We start from the raw sequence: 24,867 nt of genomic DNA, 5'->3' as shown, positions 1-24,867 counted from the left end.
ATATATAATTGTGCGCGAATACGTGAAGGAGAGCGCAGAGAAGAGACCGAAAGAGATAGACCGATTTTAATTAACACAATAAATTACTAATACAGTTTAAACAATATAATAATTAACAAAGAGTTCCAATTAATAATCTGAAATCGTTTTCAAGTCGAGTAAGCGGTTTTAATACGGTCGTATAGCGATATTTTACTAGCGAACAGCGGTTTTGCGTACAAAGACTCAAAAGACTTGGTGGCGCAATTTGATGGGTGCTCCTTTTATTAATGCGGTGCTGAAGCCTCACTAATTGCAATGCGCCAATTAATTTTGTAACAATGCATCCCCCCATCGTCTCGACCGCGTGTCGGAAGGCTGCGCTCGGCGAACACCGGCCGAACAATGCAGCAGACGCATACGCGCCACCCTAATCTTTCTCATAATAGTCGCCGAAGCGACTTGTAAATTGTACACGGCACCCGATATACGTACACGGCGCGTTACGTATATGTACAGCCGAGGCCGCCCAACGATTAACGAAAACAGCTGAATGCCGCCGGCAGTAAAAATCCCGTTACAATTTCGAGCCGCCGAATAATCCGTCGCTGATCTAGGCGGTATAAATAGTGCCAGCAATCCTAACTGAGGGATTCTAGTTCCTGATTCCGACCGATCCTGATCGACGGAACGGTATATAAGGAAAGCCGAGATCGGACATACTCGGTCTCCGCTGCGAACCTCGCATTTCCGAATATATATCCAAATCCGAGAACCATCCGCATCAGCCGGCATGAGGTCAAAAGTACTCGGTCTCCCTCGAATATTCTGGGGGCCGACTATCTCTCTCTGTCTTCCGATTCTCACTGCACCGATTTCTCGAGGGAAGCTGACATCTCTTGTGCTGCTGAATTGCAACAGGTCGGTGCATCCGCCTACCCGCAGGATAACGGTAGCACGTGTTCTGCACGCAATTAGCAACGAAATTCTCTCGCGCGCACTCTCCTATACGCGCCGCCCACTTGCTCTCGCCGTGAGATCGTCTTTGTTGTGTGGGGGTTCACCGTCTAAAGGAAACGCGCCCCTTACGTGTACGCGTTCCGCCCCTCTGACTTCTTATACTCACGGAGTTCCGTTATCCCCAAAAGTGGCCTCGCGGCCATCATTTACAAGCCTTACCTGCGCCGAAATACCGATCCGCCTTGACACCTGTCCAAAGTAAATTTCGGCCGTCGGAATAAATGCGCCTACACAACGGAACCGCATCCGATGTAATTAATCCGTATTTTGACTTTCATGGCATTACTCGTATTCGGATCTCGGGTTTTATATTGTATATTACCTGCGCCCGATTATGTTTCGCCTGTATCGTACTTCGTCGTTTCTTCTCTGTCGCGATTCAATTTCTTGTATATTATAATGCTACATTATTCGTGCTATGATTTCATTTCGTGTATATTAGATGTTGTATTATTCGCGTTCTGATTATATTTCTTCTACATTATATCTCTTATATATTATATTTTGTAATTATCCGCGTGCTGCTGATACTTCTTTTGTAGTATATTTTATATGACCCGCGTTTGGATTATATTTCCTATATATTATATTTTGTAATTATCCGCATGCCAATTATATTTCTTTTATATTATATCCGCGTGCTGAGTAGCCATCGTTTGTATTACATATTTATTATATTAATAAATTCAGTTTATTATACATCTACACACCACAGAGGTCTGTCAACCTTATTCTCGAGCCCTGATCTCGGCTAGGCTGTCCGAGCCTTCGAAAAAAGGACTGTTACAATTTTTACTAATTTAAAATGTGCGAAGGTGACGCGAAGGCGCCTGTCGTTATTGGCTGCCCATGATCTGTGCGAAATAGGTACGCGCCTGACATGCGCGAAACGTTCGATTGCGCGATTGATTGGCTTTCGAGAGCCACGTGAGTAAACGGCGCATGTCTATTGCGACGTTGATCTTCGAGAATCAATACAGTATCCATTGCTTTCGGTTGAACTATGTTTTAATAGTTAACAGATTTTCCTTGGACAAAATGAAGTACGCAAGTGATAAAAAGAAATAAATCAAACATAGAATTTACAATTAATACATTGTATGGCTGCCTTTTGCTTCTATGACTACTTGCAAACGTCGAGGCATACTTTCAACAAAGTTTCGGATGTGCTGCTGGTCTATATTTTCCCATGCTTCTTCTAATGCTTCAAACAACTTAATTTTATTTGTTACTTCGCCTTTTTCAACTTTTTGATCTAAAATAGACCACAGGTTTTCAATCGTATTTAAATCCAGTGATTGTGCTGGCCAATCCAATAGTTTGATCCGTGAAGTACGGAAGAAAGCAGCAGTTTTACGAGCGGTGTGTTTCGGGTCGTTATCCTGTTGAAATATAAGACTCTTCTAAAAGTTGGTCAGGAAGATAGTTTTATACTTCAACAGGATAACGACCCGAAACACACCGCTCGTAAAACTGCTGCTTTCTTCCGTACTTCACGGATCAAACTATTGGATTGGCCAGCACAATCACCGGATTTAAATCCGATTGAAAACCTGTGGTCTATTTTAGATCAAAAAGTTGAAAAGGGCGAAGTAACAAATAAAATTAAGTTGTTTGAAGCATTAGAAGAAGCATGGGAAAATATAGACCAGCAGCACATCCGAAACCTTGTTGAAAGTATGCCTCGACGTTTGCAAGTAGTCATAGAAGCAAAAGGCGGCCATACAAAGTATTAATTGTAAATTCTATGTTTGATTTATTTCTTTTTATCACTTGCGTACTTTATTTTGTCCGAGAAAAATCTCATAATAAATGTAGCAAACTTAACTATTGAAAAATTTTGAATGTATTTAAGATTTTTATTGTCAAAAAACGAAAGTAGATTAAGAAACCTTCTTTTTGTCAAAATACATTATTATTATATTTGCTAAAACTGTCGAGTTATTCATATAAATATAAAAATATTCGAGGTGCGTACTTTATTTTGTCCAGTACTGTATGTATAAACAGACTTCGCGACTGGTGATACAAAACAAAAATAAAAATTTAAAAAAGCGTGCAATCGACATGACTAATGAGAAATAATATATAATAAGGCTCGAAGATAAGAAGAATAATAAAAAAGGTTAAACGATAACGTTAGAAAGATCTCGACTCTCAGCCTGCACGGATAAAATTTATATCAACTTGCGTCCGCGTGAAAATGATTGTTCTCGGTTAAATTACTAAAAATGTATTCTAATACTTTTACAATTAAATAAAACATAAAGGTGTCTACTGCAATAAATATTATATAAATAATTATCTTGATTTTTCTACATTGACATTCTCGCATGTATTAACTGAATAATCCACAGAGGCATCATTACTTCATAAAAGTATTCAACGAATTAAGAAATGATACAAATGAACGGAGCTTTGTTTATAGTGTAAAGCCTGTTATGTTTACACACAAGTTTGTCAATGACCTTCGATCTTCAAAACAGAAAAAGAGACATTTTGATATTATTTATTTCTATAATTTAAAATTTCAAAAGTCAATATCTCTTCAAGAAAGCGTTTGCGAGCAAACTTCCAGATAAAATATTTGTTTGCTTTGAGATCTTAAATTCGTATTTTAAGTTTGGCTATTTAATCTGGAAACACCCTGTATTATATCCTTTTTTTCAGAGAGCGTATTTAAAAGTGTTATAAAATAAAATGTGCAACACTTTGAGTGCCTTATTAAATAAAATTAATTTTTATTTTGATTTATATTATGATTAATTTATATTTTGATTTAGATTATTATTTTTATTATTTATCTATTACTCCTCTTTTTCTAAATTTTCCGTTTTTCTAATTTTTTTAAATTTTATAGCTACTGTACGGTCAAAGTATTATAGGACATTTGCATCGTCTTTTTATCTTTTACAATTATAGTTAATTAAATATAGGGCTTTTTATTTTAATAACTTTTAAATAATCTTTAAAACAATTTGACGCCTTCTTCTAAAAAGAACATTAAAATTATAAAAATGTAGCCCTTTTAAAATAATTTGACTGCTTATCTTAAGAGAGAAACCCACAGTAAAATTTTGAAAAAATCGAAAACTTTTTTTTTGCTTATAAGGTGCTTTAGAGTCTTAAGAATAATATTCCAAAAGATGGAGTGCCGCAAAAATGTGTAAATACCCAAATTTTCCATTCTGCGGCAACGCCTCTCAGGTATGCTTTGAGCGTCTTTTGTGATTCCGGCGCGCGCTGTAATTTATGAGTACGGGAGCAAGTATAATGGCAGTCGATGGAGAATGAATTTTTCTCCGAAAATTCTATAGTACTTAAGAATGCCTATAGGTGTCACCATGTCCAATATACATTCAAAGAACACGTGTGTAACGTTAGTAAACCGGATCTCGATCGTTGAAACGGACGCTTTTTTGCTTCGCCTCGTATATACATTCCATAATATTCGAATAATAGTGAAAATAAGCAGTGATTATTGAAAACTATGAGTGACAGAAGGAGTTGTCGTGAAAAGAAAGGTGCAAAAGGTTTTGATTCGTACGAAAAAAGATCGACAAAGAAAAACAAGCGACCGTTGAATCGCTATGAAATAGAAAAGCCGGAGGATTTAGACGTCAGCGCATCGGCGAAGAAATTGAAAGGGCGTGATGTTACCAATATTGAAGTGGATCCTACGTTTGGCTATAACATCGTAAATTTTGTAGCAGTTTTTGCCGCCATTTCCAATGTCGTCGTGTGTAAAGTGTGTCACTCTGAAGTGAGTTTCATAGAAAGCAGTAAACGAGGATTAGGATTTAAAATTGTTGTATCCTGTAAAAATTGTGACAAAACAGAAATACCGAGTTGCCCATATATCAAGAATGCCTACGGAATTAATCGCAGAATTATTCTTGCCATGCGATTGCTTGGTGTTGGTTTGCAAGGCATACGAAAATTTTGTGCATTTATGGAACTGTCCCGCCCGGTCTATTCTTCGGTTTATGACACGATCGTTCAAAATATTTCTAATGCAACAAAAATCGTTTCCGAGAGGAGTCTGTCAAATGCAGCGAAAGAAGAAAAAAAACTTTCTGTCGAGAATGGAGAAAAAAACGGTGTCGGGCGATGGATCATGGCGAAAACGCGGCTTTTCATCTCTGTATGGTTTCGTTTCACTTATCGGTTGGCACACTGGTACAGTTATCGATGTCTTAGTGAAATCAAAATACTGCAAATCATGCGAGATCTGGGCGAAAAAAGAACACACCAACGAATACAAGGAATAGGCAGAAAATCATGTGGACAATTGCGAAGCAAATCACGAGGGATCAGTTGGAAAAATAAAGGTCGATGCTGCCATTGAAATGTTCCAGCGCTCTGAAGCATTGCATGATGTGCAGTATGTAAGTTATGTAGGCGATGGAGACTCGAAAACCTTCAAAGGTGTCACAGATGCTGAACCGTACGAAAACGTGACAATAACTAAAAAGGAATGCGTAGATCACGTACAAAAACGCATGGGCACCCACCTCCGTAATTTGAAGAAACGCACAAAAGACTTGGGAGGAAAAGGGAAATTGACAGGCAAACTGATCGACGAACTGTCAATATATTTCGGGTTAGCTATTCGTAGAAATTGCGAATCAGTCGAAAAAATGAAGACAGCTATATGGGCCACATTACTTCACAAAATATCTACGGATAACCATCCCCAACACGACAATTGCCCGACTGGAGAAAATTCATGGTGCTCGTGGCAAAGGGCGAAATCTTCTAACACTTTGGCTACCTATACGCACAAACCACCAATGTCTGATGTAGTTTATGAAGCAATTAAGCCAGTTTACGAACAACTCACTGCGGATGATCTTCTCACTCGCTGCATCGGCGGTTTCACACAAAACAATAATGAAAGTTTGAATTCGACAGTGTGGGCGATGGCTCCAAAAACTTTGAATTCAGGCAAAAAAATTATCGATATTGCTGTGAACATCGCTTCGTGCGTTTTTAATGACGGGTTACTGTCCATTTTACACATAATCGAAGTCATGGGGATGAAAATCGGCCCGAAAAGTTATGAGCTGTGTATGGAATTAGATGAAAAGCGAATACAGAAGGCGGAGCGATCCATGACAAAGGCTGCAAAACAGGCCAGAATCGACCAGATGTCAATTCGAAAGGCCAAACATCAACAGGAAATTGACGAAGAAGGCCAATTGTATGGTGCAGGCATCGCCGATTAGAGGTATATAAAAATATTATATGATTTTACAGTACTTACAACTTTAAACGCGTTTTTCTCGAAACCACTTGTTTTTGAATGGGCGGACACATAACTCGAATAAATCTTTACCAATCGGTTTGAAATTTTCACAGTATATTCAGAATACCTTTCTCTATGGAACTGCGTAAGGTTTTTTTGTTAATATTATATGGTTTTTTTATCAACAATTTTATGGCGTTTTTTTTTGTTACATTTGCAAGTTTTTCTTAAAACGTGCGCCATTTTGCGAAAAATTAACATATCGAAAAAATCCTACGCAGTTCCATACCCATTTATATATAGAACCTAAAAAACTTTAATTTTTTGTTCTAGGTCAAAAATTACGGACTGTAGATGTCCGCCCATGGGCCCTCCTGTAAAAATAGGCGCCACAGAACAAGTGCTGCACAGCCGCCATTTTGTAATAAAAATGCGTCAAAAAATTTTAAATTGTAGTTTGTTTATGATATTATACTGCTCATTTTACAGATTTTTGATTCATCATTTCATTGACCCAAAAAAAATTCTCGAAAATAGCCTTACTTTTTCGTGCTCTACTGTGGGTTCCCCCCTTAAACCTTTTTATTTAATATAAACTTTGGAAATAATCGACCAAACTAGCAAGTAATAATCGTTTATTTTCACACGTTTTGACCATATGGTTGTGGTTCTTTTCAAGTGAGACTACAAAATAATTTATAACATATATTATTATTATCAACAAAAACACTAGTAAAATTCGCAATTGGAAACGCACGTAATACTTACGTAAATTTAGTAATAATTAAATCATCATACAGCAATAATCAATATCAATTTTTAGTGAGAAATACAAGTCAAAATTAAAATTAAATTGAAATTGTGAGACAGCCACAACATATTCCAACAAAGGATTGTCAAATTCTAATGTATTTTAAGTGAGATTATTTACACGACCTTAATTATTTTATTATATATATATCTCGTTAAGACTCTCTGCATCCCTCTGTGAGCTTATGTTGTTGTTTAGTTTTTTAATATAAATCAATTTCGGCTATCTCTCTCTCTTTTCCTCACATGTTTTTCCGTGTGTAAAATGTTAAATCTATTCCAATCAAAATCATGTTCAAATTCAGATCGATGTTTAATTATAACCGAATGTGAACTATGATGTAATTTAATATTATTGCAATGTTCTTTTTTATTTAAAATTAATATTTATGAAGATCTATATCTTATTATTTATATTATTAGAAGATATTTATTAATTTTTTATTCACCCTTTATATACATATATACATATGTATGTATATACACAGGAGTGTACGAAATATTTGGACAAACTTTTCTAGGGCGTATTCTCAAAATAAAGAAAAAATGTATACAGGATGTCTAATAATAGTCACGTCAACCGTCGTGTGCAGGTAAAGCACGTTAAACTAAATAGAGAAGTCTTATACCATTTTACTAAATTCGCAATAATTATTGAGTTATTAATTAAAATATCTAAGCAAATAAGCGGGTAGAAAGTGATAGGCCAGGTTCGATGAGCATGTTGGATGGCTGTCGCTTAGTATAAAAAGTATCATCTTACTTTTCGGTGCTACATTGCTCACCGTTCGCTGCATGACGCCGCTTCTTGATCAGATAATGCTTTTGTTACTAAGCGACAAATGTACTCATAATGACATTTTTTGCAAAATTTTTAAAGATATAACATATCCGTGTGTTGAGTAGTATACATCTATGTCTATTTTTATCATCATGTTTTAAGAAATATGAATACAATATGAGTACAGAATGCATATATTTTGCTATCTGGGATTTGTTTATATCTACAAATATATATATATATATATATATATATATATATGTATATAGGCATGGTAGTCGGGAAATCCCCAGAAGACTGCTAGCACTACTTAACCTAACTCACTATTTAGTTCCTTAGACTGTCACTGGTAGCACTTACATCAATGTCAACGTAAGAAGGCTTAAGGTCGATATAAGATGTAGACAATTTTGTGTAGCTGGTTTCATTAAAAATATTATCAAAACTATTAGGTAATTATTACTTTATATATATATATATATATATATATATATATATATGCAAGAACATGCGTCGCGCGGGAATACGTCGCGAGAGAATACATCACGAGAAGATGTATCGCGGCGAGAAATCGAGCTGTGTAAGAGAAAGAAAAAGCTTGCTGAGCGCGAGCTTGATCTCGCAGTACGCGAAATTTTGCTGTTGCGTTGACAGTTGATGAGGACGGAGGACTCTTCCGATGGAACGATAGAGACGGTGACATTCGATAACGGAGAGTTAGCTCACGTGCGTCCATGAACGAATCTGACAACAGTGGCCGATTTATTGAGCGATTTTGATGATACCTCCAACAATTTCGACACATGGGAGAAACAGCTCAGATTCTTAAAGGCGACGTACCGATTGGACGATGATTGCGCAAAGCTTCTGATCGGGATGCGATTAAAAAAGAAAGCATCTGAGTGGTTCCATTCAAGATCGGAACATATCGAGATGCCCTTTGAGAAACTTCTCGAAGAGTTGAGCGCGATTTCGACATTGTAAGAGCAGGTTGCATTTGCGGAGGCAATTCGAGAATCGCGTGTGGAAGAAAAAAGAAACGTTTCAAGAGTATCTCCACGATAAGACTATTAAAGACAACCAAGTGCCGATCGAGAAAGATGAATTGTTGGAATATATCATCAAGGGTATATCAGATGCCGCGATGCGCGACCAAGTGCGCATATAGGGATTTTTGACCGTGGAAGGTTTGCTGAAGGCGTTCGAGAAAGTAACGTTACGTGACCGCGGTATGGCGAGTTCGAGCCGGTGTTGTGGCGATAAGGGCATGACCGATAAAAAGAAAAAGAATTCGACGGACGCGAAGCGCTGTTTTAACTGTGGCGAGCGCAAACATGTCAGCGCAAATTGCCCGACAAAGGTTTTAGGAGCCAAGTGTTTTGAATGTGGTGCGCGCGGTCATATATCGGCGAAATGCCCAAAGAAAAATAACAGCGCGGGAAAATCTGTCGTCGCGTTGATTTCACGAGTGCTTAAAAAAAATACACGCAAAAAGTATCATTGAACAACCAAGTTATTACGACATTGATTGACACCGGAAGCGATATATTGTTAATGTGAGCGAACGAATATGCGATGATAGGATCGCCGAAAATGTAAATGTCGGATGCAAAGTTTTGCGGGATAAGAGGATTCAGCGCAAGAATCTGAGACAAATTTCAAGCAAATATTTTAATTGACGAACACACGTATCCGATATTCCTTTGAGTCGCGCCGGATACCGCTATACCGTATGACCTATCGGCGCTGACTTTATTGATATAATAGAAATACATTTTAAAGGGGATATGATTTCAATTAATCCTATTCGCGAACTAACGGTTGACGATGAGCCGTGATCCGAAATATTTATGGTTGACGTCATGGATGACTCTAACGTGATAGATGTGTTGTCGATGTCCGAATATAAGAATATCGTAACGGATTTGATAAATAAATATAAGTCAGTTAAGACGCCAGAAACAACGGATATTAAAATGAGCATTATTCTAAAGGATGACAAATCGGTCTATCAAAAGGCGAGGCGACTATCGCAGTATAAGAGAGATGTCGTGAACGCGCAAATTGATTGTGGAAGGAGGAAGGTGTAATTCGAGAATTTGTGTCCGATTTTGCGAGCCCCGTTGTTCTCGTAAAGAAAAAAATGGCTTCCATAGACTGTAGATTATAGAATATTGAATAAGAAAATAATCAGAGACCGCTTCCTCTCATCAAAGATCAATTGGACTGCTTGCAGAGCGCGATAGTTTTGAGTATAATCGAATAAAAGAATTGATTTTTTTAGCAGTACGAATTTTTGGGAGTTTCTTTCAGTTTGTGTAATTCTCTTTCCGTTTTTTAGAAATTTATCAACGCGGTCTTTAAAGACCTAGTGAAATAGAAAATTGTATTAGTTTATATGAATGATCTAATTGTACTTTTGATTAATAAAGACGAGGGATTAAAAAAATCTAAAAATTGTCTTGGACACTGCAAGTCAAGCCGGTCTAGTAATAAATTGGAAGAAGTGTTGTTTTCTATGTCGCGCGGTAGAATTTTTTGGACACGTCGTCGAGAACGGTAAAATATGGCCGTCGCCAGAAAAGAGTGGTTGTATGTTTTCCGGAGCCGGAGAACACACGATAGGTACAATCATTTTTGGACTTGTTAGAAGAATTCCAATATATATAGCACAGAATAATAGAACACAAACCGGGCAAGAGTATGATGCACGTCGATGCTCTCAGCTGGAATCCATTACCAACATGTTTAATAGTTAGTGAGTGCGAGAGAGGACTGCTTACGCGATTGAAGAAGACCCAGAACGCAGATGACGACTTGAGAGGGACGTTCGAGGCGATTCAACAAGGTCGAGCGGAGGGCTACTTAATCCGAGACTGAGTTCTACAAGGAGGACGATGGCGATTGCAACGTACTTCTCCTTCGACAATAGAAAAGACGCGCAACTTCGTCGTGTCTCCTTCGTGCTAGGCACGCTCTTTTCCCTCGATATCGAAATTCTGGGCGCCAGGTACGGATAGGCTGCACCACTTGAAAAGAAATTACAAAATTCTCGAAATACACGACGGCTCACCCTTGGTAGCTTAGAATCCGGATAATCGCAGAGTGGCGTGGTTCTTTCCTAGAGAGAGTACTTAAATTCTAAACCCCAGAGAGAGATAGAAGGAGCAGAAATATAATTGACACATTGAGATTTAAAATAAAATAATATAATATATTTCGGAGGAGTGTGTACAATGTCGTGGTACAATGAATTTGAGGAGCTGATTGGAGATCGTCGTTACTTCCGACGGCAATCAATGGTGTTACAATTATTATTTCTCCGGCTCGGGACTCTCGATAATCCGTTCTGTTAATATACTCCTGATAATTCGGTACAATTTACTTAAACTGACTATGTGGCGGAGACTCGATACTATTAACTAACAAAGACTCGACTTAATTAATTGACAAAGATTCTATATAATGGTTTGACAACGACTCAACAATATAATATACAAGAACGAATTTCACGCGTACATGGACTGTCAGCTCGTTATGGCGTCCCTCGGAAAGGCTCGGAAGGCTACAAGAATATACGCTATTACGCGGATTCTCTACGCAGGTCCCGTATTTCTTAAGAATAATAATCTCGATAATTTAATTAACAATCCGAGCTTCTTGACTCGGTACGCGATATCTATTTGAACCCACGGGTCCCGACCGGGTCCGCGCTTACTGAAACGTCGAAGTGGTGGTCTTACAATTTCCTCGACGTGGAACGCTGCTTCGTCGTCTGCCGGGACCGCCGTCTGGCCGAACAGTGAGCGACGTTGGGCCGACGCTACGCCGGTAGCTTCGCACGGTGACGTTGTCGTCGCCGCTTTGGGCCGGCAATCTTCGCGCGGCTGCGCACCGCGCGCCGCTCCGATCCAGGGATCGATCTGGTTATCGCTATCTCGTTGACGTCGTTCGCGGACTCCTGATTATCGCGGGACCCCGAACTCGCCCTCGGAGACTCGTCCTCTGCAGTCCTCTCAGGCGGCCTCGTTTCCATCCTGGTAATCTTCGGTCAGTTTTTCGGCGGATTCCTACGTTGCGGGAACCGTCTCGGGGTGATCAATCCCGAGCGATCCCATTGTCCTCTCGGGATGTGGCGGTGGGCCCCTCGGGAGTGATCATCTCCTTCTTGAGATGCAGGCGTCTGTTCTCTCCCATTGTATCCGCAGACGTTCGGTTCTTCGATGATGTAAGAAGTTCGCACGCAGTAACGGCCCTTGCGTGACTCAATATGATAAGTTTAATTACTTGGGTGACTTACGTGCCCCGCGCGTTCCGGCTCCGTGCGCAACGCTCTCGGCCACGCCGCTCCATCCTCTCCCTACCGCCTGTCCTATAGCCTCTTCTTCCTAAAACAGTTCTCCTCGGGACCACTCACTTCGACACGCGCCAAATAAACCGAAAACGGCGAGTCGACGATGAAGTCGTCCGCAAAATCGAAAATCGGAGCGCTCTCTGAACCGCCGAGCGCGTCCGCCCTTGTGACGGCTCTCGTGTCTCACCAAAGGCACAACACAGTGTATAGTAAGAATGGTTAATTGTGATTGATCAATTTGTTTTACGATTTTATGATTATGATTAAAACTTTACTTAAAGCGCATTTTTTGAAATGAAACTTCTTTTGGCGCGATTTAGCGCGAGAGCGTTACGTTACGGCCGACCGTCACAAAAAATGCAAGCAATAAGTTAGTGGCAGCAAGAGGAGGATGGAGGGTTCTTTTGCCTTCTTTTGCGTAATAATCTAATAAAAAAAATAATAATGCTCGTTGCATTACGGAGGATAAAATATCTATTATGATGATCGTTATTTATATTTTATCTAATCAGAAAATTGAAGATATTATAGAATTCATTCATCAATCTTTATTGGCATACACGGTCCAGGGTGCTGCGCTACTTGACTCCGATTTGGACAAAATATTTATGATCCTCAGCGGTAACTTTAACTTCGCCTCAGAGGAATCACAGCCATTGATCGAATTTTTACAAGAAAAATTACAATTGAAGATGACAAACGATTCAAAAAAAGCAATGACAAGATCTGGGACAACTTTAGATGCAGTATTCACAAGATTTCTAAACAACTTTGAGTGTAAAATTTTTATTTCATATTTCAGTTATCACAAACCCATTGTTTCGTTCTTAGAGTCACAACAAATGGAAACAGATTAATATGTCACTCTCCAGTCGAGATGTCTTACTTTTTTCTTATTTTATATTTTAGCACAAAATACAAGAAATAATTGTATATATTTTTGTATAAGTTTCACTTCTACCGTGTGCTCCTCAGCACACAAATTTTTTTATATCAAAATATGCACATTATTTCAAAAAATAGACAAGTCTCTGTTCTTCGACGTAATTTTTGTAAGTGACTCAATTATACTCATATAAACAGAGTTCACTTTGAATCATTTAATTTGATTTGTACATATTATTATCTATCTCATCTTTTATAAAAGATAAAAGAGAATTTATACTATAAGTCTTACAATATAAATATATATATATATATATATACAGGGTGAGCCATTTGAATCTATCACCCCAAATATTTCCGTTCCCTTGCATTTTACAAGAAAATGTTTCAGATAAAAGTTATATGGTTTCGAGGGGAACATAAGATGGTGTCAATAAGTTGACCTCGAATAGTTGCTTAAAGGTCACATGAAGGTCACCTTCAATATGTTAAATGGAACTGCCTATTTTTTATTGCATATTCTTGTAGCTTATCTCGAGACGTTTCCAAAACACTATAAACAAATGTATTTTCGTTAAGTATTTTTCGAGTTGTGAGGCTTGAAAGCTACAGTGTTCTGTAACGTTCTGTTCGTTAAGTAGTTTCCGAGTTGTGAGTCATCTGAATAGTCAGAACATCTGAAGGTCATCAGATATGTGGCTGTTTTAAAAATTTCAAGATGGCGGACAAAAGTTTTAGTCAACCGATTTTCACCAAATTAAGTTTACGAGGGTTTTTGGGGTTGCTGGTCACGAATCTGAAGTCAGATTTACAAAATTCAAAATGGCGGTTCCAAGATGGCAAACAATTTCAATTGGATGGTGCGCCAGCACCAAATTTAATTGCGGCTAAAACTTTCGTCCGCCATCTTGGAACCGCCATCTTGGAACCACCATCTTGGAACAGCTATTTTGAATTTTGCAAATCTGACCTCGAATTCGTGAGCAGCGACCCTAACGATGCGCGACTAGTTCATGTAGCTCTTCCGCTAGGTTGCTATGACCATGACTACATATCATCCTGCAATCAAAAAGCAGACGTGAATGCTTAAATAGCAACGATATCTCCGCTTATTTGTATCTATTGAGAAATCAATACTTTTAGAACTCAAATAATTACCTATCTTTAATATGGCAGCCTACCCACCAAACGAAATCGTGGACATGATTAAAATATTGGGGGAATGTAGGAATAATTTTTCGAGAGCTGAACGTCTGTATGCTCAACGTTATCCTGATAGACGGCATCCAACTAGGATAACCATTAAAACCCTTACGAAGAGAGCAAGTGATGGGTCTATGGTTCGCCGATCACGACATCATGAATATGATGTTAATAATAATCGTGTTATAACCATTTTAGCGAAAATTTATCGCGATCGTCATATTAGCACTCGTCAAATCGTAAGAGAAATTGGCATACCTCAGCGAACAGTTGCGAGAATATTAAAGGCGAGAAAATTTCATGCATATCACATTACGTTGACACAACGTTTGAATTTTAATGATTATTTACTTCGTGTAAATTTTTGTGAATGGGCTCTGCAAATGATCCAACAAGATGGAAACTTTTTCCGGTACGTACTCTTTTCGGATGAGGCAACTTTCAGTAGCAATGGAACTTTAAATAGACATAATTGTCACTACTGGTCCGATGAAAATCCCCATTGGTTTCGTTCAATTATTTTTCAAAATCGTTGGTCTTTAATGGTCTGGTGTGGCATCGTAAATGGCTATTTAATAGGTCCTTATTTTTTTGAAGAAAACGTTAACGGACAAAACTTTTTGCAGTTTCTTCGAGACGATTTACCGGTACTATTGAAAGATGTTGATTTATTCACCAGAGAACGGATGTGGCTTCAATTGGATGGTGCGCCAGCACATTATTCAAATATTGTAAGAAATTATTTGAATAACCGATACAATGGTAGGTGGATTGGGAGATTGGGCGCGGTCGCGTGGTCTCCTCGTTCGCCAGATCTAACTTCTCCCGATTTTTTCTTGTGGGGAATGCTGAAAAATATTGTCTATAGCGAAAAACCAACAAGCAAGGAGAATATGAAGGAACGTATTCGGACTGCTTGTGCCGCAATATCTCAAGAAATTCTTTTGAGAACAGTCACATCATTCAGAAGGCGTATTGACCTATGCATTCAAGAAAATAGACGTAATTTCGAACATTTAATTCGCTAAATAAAGCACCCCGATAGTGAAAGGCAAGGGGACTCACGTAAATAAAGCACCCCGATAGTGAGAGGTAAGGGGACTCACGTAAATAAAGCACCCCAAAGGGAACAAAAAACTACCACGTCCACGCCGTTGTTCCTGGGTAGTGCTAAGAGTAGTAATTTCTATTAATTTCGGCTAAAAATTTCGTCCGCCATCTTGGAACCGCCATTTTGAATTTTGTAAATCTGACTTCAGATTCGTGATCAGCAACTCCAGAAACCCTCGTAAACTTAATTTGGTGAAAATCGGTTGACTAAAACTTTTGTCCGCCATCTTGAAATTTTTAAAACAGCCACATATCTGATGACCTTCAGATGTTCTGACTATTCAGATGACTCACAACTCGGAAACTACTTAACGAACAGAACGTTACAGAACACTGTAGCTTTCAAGCCTCACAACTCGAAAAATACTTAACGAAAATACATTTGTTTATAGTGTTTTGGAAACGTCTCGAGATAAGCTACAAGAATATGCAATAAAAAATAGGCAGTTCCATTTAACATATTGAAGGTGACCTTCATGTGACCTTTAAGCAACTATTCGAGGTCAACTTATTGACACCATCTTATGTCCCCCTCGAAACCATATAACTTTTATCTGAAACATTTTCTTGTAAAATGCAAGGGAACGGAAATATTTGGGGTGATAGATTCAAATGGCTCACCCTGTATATATATATATATACATATATATATATATAGGGTGTCTCAGACCTACTGTATAACCTATTACAGATTCCTGGAATCATTTGGAAACGATTTTCTCAGTGAAAAATAAAAGCACTAATTTTCGAGTTATAAAAGCGGTTGAAAATAAAGGGTTTTTTACAAACTAAACTTTTAATTCAAAAAAAAATATTAATATACAATAATATTCTTCAGTTAATTTCAAGTTTTAATAGAGAATTTTAATTTTATATATATGGGGCATTCTGTACCAAATCAACGACTTTTTTCCCTGACCATTTTTGTATTTGCTTCATTTTTTCTCTTTTTGTACCTATTGAAAGTAGCATCCATAAATTTTTTTAGATTTTTATTTTTATTAATTACCGAGTCCTATATTTTTAAAAACATTGATTTTTTTGAATTAAAAAAATTTCAAATATTTATAACTTGAAGAAAAATAAATATATTGTTATTAATAAAGTGGTAATTTTTTTGTTCTTGAATGTATTTCTCAAATAAAATATTGAAATAATTAAAAAAAGAAATTAAAAATAAATGTGAGACGACCCAACTGGCTTAAATTAATTCTTATTATTATTAGTTTGATGCCATGTACAAGAAAAGACAACGTTTCGACCTTAGGTTTAGGTCCTTATCAAGTCTAAAATTAACATTAAAAAATACAATAGATGTACATACAAGAATTTTGATTTTTAAGAAAGTAAAGCGCAAACCAAGATTATAATAACAATTTAAACGTACCTTACAAATTCTTTAGTGCAATATATAATTAATTTTTTTTATTTTACATATTTCAATATAAATACTGTGTCACGTAAACGTTCAGTATGGATGGTAAAGACGAACTAAGTTAAACAGCTTTGATTATTCTATCATAGATCGGATTCAAATTCTCTGTGTCTTTCTGTAGGTTGATCGTGTTATTAAATTTTTTTATAAAAAACATTTCGGCAATCTCTCTTTTCCTAGTGTTTGTTTCTCGATGTAAAATATTTAAGTTTGTCCATTTAAAGTCATGCGAAAAATCATTTCTATGTTTGCTTATAACATTTTGATTGCTGACATGCATTTTTATATTATTCATATGTTCTTTAATCCGAGTATTAAGGTATCTTTTAGTTTGTCCGATGTATGTGGCGTCACAGTCATTGCAGTCAACTTTATAAACTATCTCGGTCATATCGGCTTTAGGTAATTTGTCTTTTCGGGGTTTAATAAACGTATCAAGTTTTTTTGGAATCGTATAAATAACACTTAAGCCTGTTTTCTTAATAGATCTCTCAATAGTCTCACTTAGGTTCTTAACATACGGCATTAAAATACAAGACGAAATATCAAATACATTATTTTTGTCAACTACATTATGAGAATTTTCTAAAAAACATGTTCTTTTATACATATATCGGTCAATGACCGTCCTAGGGAAACAATTATTCAACAAGATTTTTTTAACCATCTGTAAGTTCTCATTATGAAATCGTTTATCCGATGACAAAATAGCGTGGTCGACTAAGTTATTAATCGTGTTAACTTTGTATTTAAACGGATGGTTAGAGTGGTAGTTTAAATATCTACCAGAGAAGGTGGGTTTCGGGTACCAACTAGTCAATAGTTTACCATTGTTTCTAAAAACCAATGTATCCAGAAAGTTAATCTTGTTATTTATCTCTGTTTCATGTGTAAATTGCAAACGGTGATGGTATTTATTAAACGTAGTCAAAATGTTATCAATTTTATTGCGTGGTACTATTGCAAAAATATCATCAACGTACCTATAATAAACTGAAATGTCAAATTGTAAAGAGCTTAAACATTCTGTCTCAAGATCAGCCATAACTAAGTCTGCTAAAATAGGTAAAAGGGGGGAACCCATTGGCGTACCATGTATCTGTTCATAAAATTGATCGTTGAAACGAAAACTAGTAGATTCTAATACAGCGTCGATTCCATATAAAAATTGTGTCAAACTAAAATTTGTGTTACATGAAATATCTTTCCAACGTTTTTCAATAGCTTTTAAAACTAATTCCTTAGGAATGTTTGTGAATAAAGAAGTGACGTCAAGAGAAATTAACATTTCATTATCTTCAATACTCAAATTCTTGATTTTATTCGCGAACGTCCAACCGTCTTTTATATGTGAGATAGGTTTCGTAATTGATCGTTCCAATATATCATGTAAAAAACGCGCTATACTGTACACCGGGCTCCCAAGTGACGAAACAATTATACGTAAAGGCGCGTTAACTTTGTGAATTTTCGGTAGACCGTAACATCGAGGAAGGTTCCCATTTGTGGTATTAAGACGTTTAAATGTCATTTCATTAATCAATTTGTTATCTCGCCATGATTTGATTAAAGAATTGATTCTACCCGAAACTTTCTTGAGCGGATCTTTTTTCAGTTTAGTATATGTACATTGATCACTTAGTGAAACATTCATTTTGTCAATATAATCTTTTTTGTCCATAATAACTGTAGTTTGACCCTTATCGGCTGTCGTAACTAAAATGTCATCGTTATCACGTAGATAACTATGACATTGTTTAGAGTTGTTTATAATGTATCTATCTATGTAGCTAGTGTGTTTCTTTTTGCTAAGAAATCCATATGCCGCTTTAGTTACCTCGTTTCTTGTCGATTCAACAAGAGCATTAGGAATCTTAGTGCAATTAATTTCTAGGTTCTTAGCTATATCGATAACAATGTTAGTGCGGTCATTCTTATAATTCTGTGAGACAGGCAACCCGAATTTATCACCTAAGCTTAAAAAATCTAGAATGTTCTCTGGAATAATTTTATTGCTCAAATTTACTATCCATTTCGATCTGTCAATTTTACTAAAGGGGTTAAGTGAAACATTATTATTTCGTATTAAATTATTGAACTTTTTAATCGCGTTATCCTTTTTCGTTTTATTAAAAATAAATAATTTATGTTGATTAAGTTCAAAAAATCTGTTAATTAAAGTACGTGGAAGTGAGTCAAACATCCTTTTTTCGATGTTATAGAGTTTGGAATGTAAGAACTTTATGTTATAATTTAAATCTTTAATTTCTAAGTTCAACAATCTAATTCGAGTTCGTCTAGAAAAATAATCAAATTTTTGGTTTACGCTATTACTGTAGAAAAAGATGTTCAATTTCAATTTCTTGATGTGTGGTGGAAGTAAATCCAATCTTCTGCATCGGAGCAGGAAAATTAGTTGATGTTTCGATGTAAATAACTTCTTCTTGGTATCAATCCATGATTTCAGCAATAATGTGTGGTTAAAACCATAATGATCAGAGATTGTTTGAAAAAAATCACCTCTCCGTGTAAGCACCATCATTCGGTCAATGTGCAGTAAAATTAATAGTAGATATCTTGTATCGCCAGTGATGAATAAAATTAAAAATAAATGTGAGACGACCCAACTGGCTTAAATTAATTCTTATTATTATTAGTTTGATGCCATGTACAAGAAAAGACAACGTTTCGACCTTAGGTTTAGGTCCTTATCAAGTCTAAAATTAACATTAAAAAATACAATAGATGTACATACAAGAATTTTGATTTTTAAGAAAGTAAAGCGCAAACCAAGATTATAATAACAATTTAAACGTACCTTACAAATTCTTTAGTGCAATATATAATTAATTTTTTTCATTTTACATATTTCAATATAAATACTGTGTCACGTAAACGTTCAGTATGGATGGTAAAGACGAACTAAGTTAAACAGCTTTGATTATTCTATCATAGATCGGATTCAAATTCTCTGTGTCTTTCTGTAGGTTGATCGTGTTATTAAATTTTTTTATATAATAAATAACAAGATTAACTTTCTGGATACATTGGTTTTTAGAAACAATGGTAAACTATTGACTAGTTGGTACCAGAAACCCACCTTCTCTGGTAGATATTTAAACTACCACTCTAACCATCCGTTTAAATACAAAGTTAACACGATTAATAACTTAGTCGACCACGCTATTTTGTCATCGGATAAACGATTTCATAATGAGAACTTACAGATGGTTAAAAAAATCTTGTTGAATAATTGTTTCTCTAGGACGGTCATTGAGCGATATATGTATAAAAGAACATGTTTTTTAGAAAATTCTCATAATGTAGTTGACAAAAATAATGTATTTGATATTTCGTCTTGTATTTTAATGCCGTATGTTAAGAACCTAAGTGAGACTTTGGTGACCCCGACGTGATATTAAAGCCGACGCATTTTAAAGGCTGATGCGGAATAAGTGCCAAGTGATCGTCGTATTTGAAGTCTGCGAAATATTATCATCGCTTGGAAGAATTGCTGGATATTCTGATTTTAAGAGATTCATTCTCCGGATCTTTGAAACATCAGAGGCGGATTAGTCCTTCACGGAAATTCTCAAATCATTTTATCGGATTCCTGGAACAAGAGGAAAATGTCAATCGATAGATCACCAGTTAGACCCTGTTCGGATACACAGATTGATATGGATTTGGCGAGCGGATCAAATCAGGTTGGATCAGAAAATATTAATATTTTATCTTCTCAAACTGGACATCAGGTGAGTGATCCTATGTTACAAATTCACTCAAATGAGTTTCGTTTATTAAAACTACCGACTTTCTGGCATAAACAACCTAAACTCTGGTTTGCTTCTATTGAAAGTGAGTTTACGGTTTATCGAATTCGATCAGATGATATTAAATATAGTTCTGTCATTCGTCATCTTGATGAACAAGCCTTAGTAAACATATCTGAAGTCATTGAAAATCCACCTGAAACAGATAAATATAATTATTTAAAGAAAATATTAATAAATCGCTTTACGGATTCAGAGGAAAAACGTTTGAGACAAATATTAGCTGGAATTGAACTTAATGATAAAAAGCCTTCGGAATTACTTCGAGAAATTCGTCATTTGTCTGGAGGATCTTTAGCAGATAGTGTTTTGCAAATGATTTGGCTTCAACGCTTACCACATAGAATTCAAACGACTTTAGCCGTAGTAGAGGATGTTCCTCTTGTTAAACTTGCGGAATTAGCCGATAAAATTGCTGATCGGGACGGCGGTTTGCAAGTCGCGGAAGTTTCCAATAATACAAGTAATAAATCTTCGGATTTCGCGGATTTGCTACGAAGAATCGAAGCTCTAGAAGTTTCTCGTCGTCGAGATCGTTCCAAAAGCCGGTCTAGAGAGAATAGAAGATTTAGATCGTTATCGCGTAAGAAAGACAAATCAAATAAAGATATTAAAGATACATCAATTTGTTTTTACCATAAGAAGTTTGGTGATAAGGCTAAACGATGTACTTTACCTTGTTCTATGTCCAAAACATTCTTGGCTTCACAGGAAAACTAAAAACGCCGCTTAAGACTGAGGCTGCTTACGACGGTGTTTCTAACAATCGCCTCATTATTTTTGACAGACATTCAAATTTGAATTTTCTTGTCGATACGGGCGCTGATATATCGTTGTTACCTAAAAAAGTTTTATTGAAGCCGTGGCATACTAATTTAAAACTTTTTGCCGCAAATGGTACTCAAATTAATACTTACGGTTCTAAAACTTTAATTTTGAACCTCGGTTTAAGGAGAGAATTCAAATGGAAATTTTGTGTCGCGGATATTCAACGTCCTATTTTAGGCGCCGATTTCCTTTGTCATTTTAATCTCCTAATTGACATTAAAAACAAGAAATTGATTGATAATGTTACCGGTCTTATGAATACTGGAAAAATTCAAGAAATTGCGCATTTGTCAATTTTTACCACATCTCCTGATTCTGTGTACCACAAATTTTTAACCGAATTTCCAGGACTCACCCGTTTTTCTCCAATTTCCTCGGTAAAAACACATGGTGTTGAACATCATATCGTTACGGAAGGTTCTCCTAAATTTTCGACTCCCAGAAGACTTACTCCTGAGAAACTTAAATGTGCCAAGGAAGAATTCAAGTCTATGATGGAGCAAGGAATTTGCAGGCCTTCAAGCAGCTCCTGGGCAGCCCCTCTACATATGGTACCTAAAAAGGAACAAAATTCTTGGAGACTGTGTGGTGATTATCGTGCACTCAATTCAGTGACTATCCCGGATCGTTATCCCTTACCTCATATTCAAGATTTTTCTTCTTCACTTTTTGGTAAGAATATCTTTTCTAAAATCGACTTAGTTAAAGCGTACTATCAAGTACCCGTCGCTAAAGAAGATATTCACAAAACAGCTGTCACTACTCCATTTGGGCTTTTTGAATTTGTCGTAATGCCTTTCGGTTTACGAAACGCAGCCCAAACTTTTCAACGGCTCATGAACTCTTTACTTAATGATTTGAGTTTTGCCTTTTGTTATCTTGATGACATTCTTATTGCTTCTAAAGATGAGAAAGAACATATTGCTCACTTACGCATTATTTTTGATCGTCTTCAACAAGCTGGAATGACAATCAATGTCGCTAAATGTCTTTTCGGTCAAAGCGAGATTTCTTTTCTTGGTTACTTAGTTTCTAACCAAGGAGTTAAACCTACATCCGAAAAAGTGAAATCAATTATTGATTATCCTAAACCTAAGACACTTCATGAATTACGCAGATTCTTAGGAATTATCAATTATTATCGTCGCTGTCTCAAGGATGCTGCAAATCATCAAGCTCTGTTAACAGAATATTTAAAGGACAGTCGCAAGAGGGATAGAAGAATTATTTCTTGGACTAAAGAAGCGGAATTAGCTTTCGAGTCATGTAAAGAAGAACTTTTACAAGTTACTACCCTTTCTCATCCTGCTCCTCATGCTCCTCTTATTTTAACTTGTGATGCTTCTGACTTTGCTGTTGGTGCATCACTTGAACAGTCTATTGACGACGATATCAAACCAATAGCATTTTTCTCAAAGAAACTAGACAAAGCTCAAAGAAATTATAGCACTTATGATAGAGAACTTCTTAGCATTTATTTGGCTATTAAACATTTCAGGCATTTTGTTGAAGGAAGACAATTGATTATCAGAACTGATCATAAACCTTTGATTTTTGCTTTCCGTCAGAAATTGGATAAAGCGTCACCAAGACAGATCAGACAATTGGACTTTATTGCTCAATTCTCTACAAATATTACCTATATTTCTGGAAAAATGAATTCAGTTGCTGATGCTCTGTCAAGAATTGAATCTATTTCAATGCCTATTATAGTTTCTTTAGTAGAACTTGCTAATTATCAGAAAGAAGATGAAGAACTTCAAGTTTTACTTTCTTCAAATTCTTTACTTCTGTTGAAGAAACTTATTCTTTCAGTCCTCAATGTTTAAAGTCGACCAGACTGGCAATAATTTATTATAAATAATTATTTGAAATACAACAACAACGTGACTAAGATTCTTGTGAACAGTTAACATCTATTTAATATGTGCTTACTTCTGTCAGTCTTACATTGTTCATCAAAACAAGCGTTAACATTGTCGGTAGTTTGCATAGAAGTTGATTTACTGTTTTAAATTTGATGTACTTGAAAAGGGCTGCAATGACAGCCGAAACGTTGTTGTTGTATTTCAAATAATTATTTATAATAAATTATTGCCAGTCTGGTCGACTTTAAACATTGAGGAGTGGTTTTTTATTAATTATTACTGGCAACCTTAAGGATTATTATTTATTCTTTCAGGATCAACCATACCTATTTATTGTGATTGCTCTTCGGAATCAATTCGTCCATATGTTCCTAAACTCTTACGCAAGAGAATTTTTGATGTTGTTCATGGACTCGCTCACCCCAGCGGCAGATTGACATCTAAACAATTACTACTGAAATTCATTTGGCCTTCTTTGAAGAAAGATGTGAAGGAATGGACTCGAACTTGTCTTCCATGTCAACGTGCGAAGATTTCAAGACACACCAAGAATTCTCCAATTAAGATTGCAATTCCTGATCAACGCTTTCAGCATGTGCATTTAGACATTGTTGGACCACTTCCTATTTGTCAAAATTACCGTTATTGTCTTACTATGATTGATCGTTTTTCCAGATGGCCTGAAGCTGTTCCTATTTCTGAGATTTCTGCTGAAACTATTTCTACAACATTTTATTCACATTGGGTAGCACGTTTTGGTTCTCCTATCAGCATTACAACAGATCAAGGTCCTCAGTTTGAAGCAGCTTTATTCAAAGCTTTAACAAACCTAATTGGATGCCAAAGGATTAGAACTTCTGCTTATCATCCTGCTTCAAATGGAATTCTGGAAAGATGGCATAGGACTTTGAAAGCAGCGATTATGTGCCACGAAACAACCAACTGGGTAGAATCTTTACCTTCAGTTCTTTTGGGATTACGTTCGTGTTTCAAAGAAGATTTAAAAGCTTCACCTGCAGAACTTCTTTATGGATCCACTCTTCGTATTCCTGGAGAATTTTTCATTGAAGAAGATTTTCCTGCAGATCCTGAAATCTTTCTTGAAAAACACAGGATTCATATGAGGAATATCAGATCATCTCCTACAAGTCATCATTGCAAAAGATCACCTTTTGTTCACAAGAATCTTTTTGATTGTACTCATGTTTGGATTCGAGAAGATACTGTTAGGAAGTCACTACAACCTCCTTATTCTGGCCCTTTTCCTATTGAGAAACGTATCTCTGATCATTTATTTGCAGTTAATGTTTCAGGAAGAGTTGTCAATATTTCGACAGAACGTCTCAAGCCAGCCTTCATTCCTAGAACTTCAGATTCTACTGAACTTTCTACCAGATCTTCAGCTTCTGTTCCTGCTATTTCAACTCCTGTTCCTGCTATTTCAACTCCTGTTCCTGCTACTTCAGCTCCTGTTCCTGCTACTTCAGCTCCTGTTTCTGCTACTTCAAATCCT

General features: G+C 36.4%; 2 protein-coding genes and 2 long non-coding RNA genes across 6 annotated transcripts; 2 read left to right on the top strand and 2 right to left on the bottom strand.

Moving 5' to 3' along the window:
• The first annotated feature begins 4,558 nt into the window (after positions 1 to 4,558).
• Positions 4,559 to 6,227, top strand: LOC114932117 (uncharacterized). Of its 2 annotated transcripts, XM_085480681.1 has the most exons (2): positions 4,577 to 5,368; positions 5,435 to 6,227. In XM_085480681.1, the coding sequence occupies exons 1-2, from the start codon at positions 5,349 to 5,351 to the stop codon at positions 6,225 to 6,227; spliced, it is 813 nt and encodes a 270-aa protein (XP_085336807.1). In that variant the 5' UTR covers positions 4,577 to 5,348. The 2 variants fall into 2 exon arrangements, with proteins under 2 accessions (XP_029160127.2, XP_085336807.1); XM_029304294.2 differs by having other exon boundaries at positions 4,559 to 6,227.
• An 8,019-nt stretch (positions 6,228 to 14,246) lies between these two features.
• LOC146723992 (uncharacterized) lies at positions 14,247 to 15,308 on the top strand. Its single transcript, XM_085480679.1, has one exon. It carries the CDS (start codon positions 14,247 to 14,249, stop codon positions 15,306 to 15,308), a length of 1,062 nt encoding a protein of 353 aa, XP_085336805.1.
• A 5,256-nt stretch (positions 15,309 to 20,564) lies between these two features.
• Positions 20,565 to 21,447, bottom strand: LOC146723991 (uncharacterized). Its single transcript, XR_014924253.1, has 3 exons — positions 21,335 to 21,447; positions 20,996 to 21,208; positions 20,565 to 20,794 (listed from the first exon to the last, which is right to left on the bottom strand). It is a non-coding gene; the product is annotated as an uncharacterized LOC146723991 (long non-coding RNA).
• On the bottom strand, positions 21,442 to 22,238 carry LOC146723990 (uncharacterized). Of its 2 annotated transcripts, XR_014924254.1 has the most exons (4): positions 22,126 to 22,238; positions 21,842 to 22,041; positions 21,576 to 21,692; positions 21,442 to 21,498 (listed from the first exon to the last, which is right to left on the bottom strand). It is a non-coding gene; the product is annotated as an uncharacterized LOC146723990 (long non-coding RNA). The 2 variants fall into 2 exon arrangements; XR_014924255.1 differs by lacking the exon at positions 22,126 to 22,238 and having other exon boundaries at positions 21,842 to 22,092.
• Between the last annotated feature and the right edge of the window lie 2,629 nt (positions 22,239 to 24,867).

Source organism: Nylanderia fulva, unplaced genomic scaffold (assembly GCF_048542155.1).
Source record: "Nylanderia fulva isolate GAGA-0341 unplaced genomic scaffold, ASM4854215v1 Scaffold156, whole genome shotgun sequence".
NCBI classification, from domain to species: domain Eukaryota; kingdom Metazoa; phylum Arthropoda; class Insecta; order Hymenoptera; family Formicidae; genus Nylanderia; species Nylanderia fulva.
Note: the sequence above shows the minus strand (reverse complement) of the source record. Positions and strands in the feature narration are given on the sequence as shown.

Coding starts and splice junctions, on each gene's coding strand:
- LOC114932117 (XM_029304294.2), top strand. CDS start 5,349: ATGTTCCAGCGCTCTGAAGCATTGCATGATGTGCAGTATGTAAGTTAT.
- LOC146723992 (XM_085480679.1), top strand. CDS start 14,247: ATGGCAGCCTACCCACCAAACGAAATCGTGGACATGATTAAAATATTG.